We start from the raw sequence: 2,437 nt of genomic DNA on the forward strand, positions 1-2,437 counted from the left end.
GCGATCAGGGAGGCGCCCCGTGGCCCCTGGTACCCGCGCGCTGCAGCTTCTCCTTCCCGTTTTCCAGGTATCTGCGGAGCGACTCCACACACAGGCCCTCCACGTAGGTTCTGAACCGCTCCGCCCAACCTTCCGCCTCCCACTTGCGCTGGGTGTTCTGAGCCGCCATGTCCGCGGCGGTCCAGGAGCGCAGGTCCTCGTTCAGGGCGATGTAATCCTTGCCGTCGTAGGCGTACTGGTCATACCCGCGGAGGAGGCGCCCGTCGGGCCCCAGGTCGCAGCCATACATCTTCTGGTAGGTGTGAGACCCTGGCCCCGCCCCCGCGGTCAGTACAGTCCCCCGAGCCCCGCCCCGCCCCGACCAACCCCCGGGGATTTTGGCCTCAACTGAAAATGAAACCGGGCAAAGGCGCCTGGGGCTCTCCCGGGTCAAGGGTCTCGGGGTCCCGCGGCTTCGGGGTGTATCTGGGACCCGGAGACTCGGGGCGACGCGGGCCGTCCGTGGGGGATGGGGAGGGGTCGTGACCTGCGCCCCGGGCCGGGGTCACTCACCGGCCTCGCTCTGGTTGTAGTAGCCGCGCAGGTTCCGCAGGCTCTCTCGGTAGGTCTGTGTTGCGGCCTTGTAGATCCGTGTGTTCCGGTCCCAATACTCCGGCCCCTCCTGCTCCATCCACGGCGCCCGCGGCTCCTCTCTCGGACTCTCGGCGTCGCTGTCGAACCGCACGAACTGCGTGTCGTCCACGTAGCCCACGGCGATGAAGCGGGGCTCCCCGCGGCCGGGCCGGGACACGGAGGTGTAGAAATACCTCATGGAGTGGGAGCCTGGGGGCGAGGAGAGGCTGAGACCCGCCCGACCCTCCTCCCCGCGCGGCTCCCCGGGTCCTGCGCCCCCGCCGGGCGGGCCCCTCGCTCCTCCCCGCAGAGGCCGTTTCCCTCCCGACCCCGCACTCACCCGCCCAGGTCTCGGTCAGGGCCAGGACCCCTGAGAGCACCAGGAGGAGGGTTCGGGGCGCCATGACCGCCATCCTCGGCGTCTGCGGAGAATCTGAGTCCTGGTGGGTGAGTGGGGACTTTAGAACCGGGACTGCGGCGACGCTGATTGGCGTCTCTAGAAACCCGACACCCAATGGGAGTGAGAACGGGGTCCGCGTCGTGAGTATCCAGGAAGAAGGACACGACGCAGGTTGTCAGAAGAAGAGAAACTGCGGAGATGGGGAATCCCCAACGCTGGGACTCCCCAATCCATACACCGCCTTCGGGGCCTGAGACCCTGAGAGCCACACCTGGGGCCCTGGGACGTCGCCCTGACCCCGCTCCTCCTGTGCCAAGCGCTCTGTCTCAATGTCTCCCTGAGTCTTGGCCCAGGAGCTGTCTGAGAAACCAGGGAGAACCCCTGGGCATGGGCCCCGTCACTCTCCCTTCACTTTTCATCCCGGAATCTCCATCCCTGAACTGGACTCCCTGCCTCCCACTCCTTACCTGTCCCCCTGGACTCTTCTAGAAGAAAACTCACCCCACGGAGCTTGGTGCCAGAGAGTGAGCTTGCTCTGGGAATGAAGGTATAGAGACTTTTTTTTTTTTTTTTTTTTTTTTTAATCTGGAAAAGTTGCGCCTGAGTGCATGAGACAGAATAGAGACCAGTTTGCTGTTTGTTTATTAAATATATTGGGTAGTAGAATCTTGGTAACCCCCGAATGATCAGGAATCTAATCGGTAAAAAATGTGACTTTGGTCCCTTGATTTATAAATGTGTCCAAAAGCGTTACAACAGGACTCACAAAGCTCCTAAATTTCACTTTCGCAAACAATGTATCTGTGACTCCCACTTGTCGTATTTTAAATTTACCATCATTCCATAGCTCTGAGTTTCTGTGTGAGTCCAGGATATTTCCTCAATACAAAGTAGCACACTGTGTTACTATATGTTGCAACCACGAGCCAGTACAGACTATTCACCTCACAGTTGCAACTGTTCAATGCAGTCACAATGCCCCTCACCAGTGCTCATGCACTGCCTGTTTTCAGGAAGTATCCACTTCTACGTGTTCTGTATATTTTATAGGAACACTTAGTATTTTTAAAACCCGATTAACATAAAAACAATTAGTTTTTAGGCAGACCCACATAAGGTATTAAAGGCCAACTGCCAAGGACACCCTGCTAGGCTCTGTAGATGGATATATTAAAATCCATAAAACAATGTATTGAAACCTAAGAATTCTGCTACTTTCGAATTCTTTCCTCTGCTCCTTTTCCTCACCGCCTGCTTCTCCAGCCCTTCCCTCAGTCCCTCTCATCCTTCAGACCCTCCTCTCCCCTTAGTCCCCACCACACTGTCACTCCTGAATTGTGACACTAGCACTGTCCCATGACCTGCTACGTGACTGTTGTCTTCACAGTGGTCCTGCTCCTGTCAGTCAGAGTGTGTCATTTCTCC

General features: G+C 57.4%; 1 protein-coding gene across 1 annotated transcript; it reads right to left on the reverse strand.

Annotated features, from left to right (window-relative positions):
- Window positions 1–33: 33 nt before the first annotated feature.
- Window positions 34–1,052, reverse strand: LOC116273133 (HLA class I histocompatibility antigen, B-67 alpha chain-like; the record flags this gene model as incomplete). The annotated part of the gene is given in 3 exon segments (XM_031662086.1): window positions 34–309; window positions 553–822; window positions 953–1,052. Coding segments are annotated over 3 exon segments (619 nt in total), but the record flags the coding sequence as incomplete, so codon positions are not given.
- Between the last annotated feature and the right edge of the window lie 1,385 nt (window positions 1,053–2,437).

Source organism: Papio anubis, unplaced genomic scaffold (assembly GCF_008728515.1).
Source record: "Papio anubis isolate 15944 unplaced genomic scaffold, Panubis1.0 scaffold3820, whole genome shotgun sequence".
NCBI classification, from domain to species: Eukaryota; Metazoa; Chordata; class Mammalia; order Primates; family Cercopithecidae; genus Papio; species Papio anubis.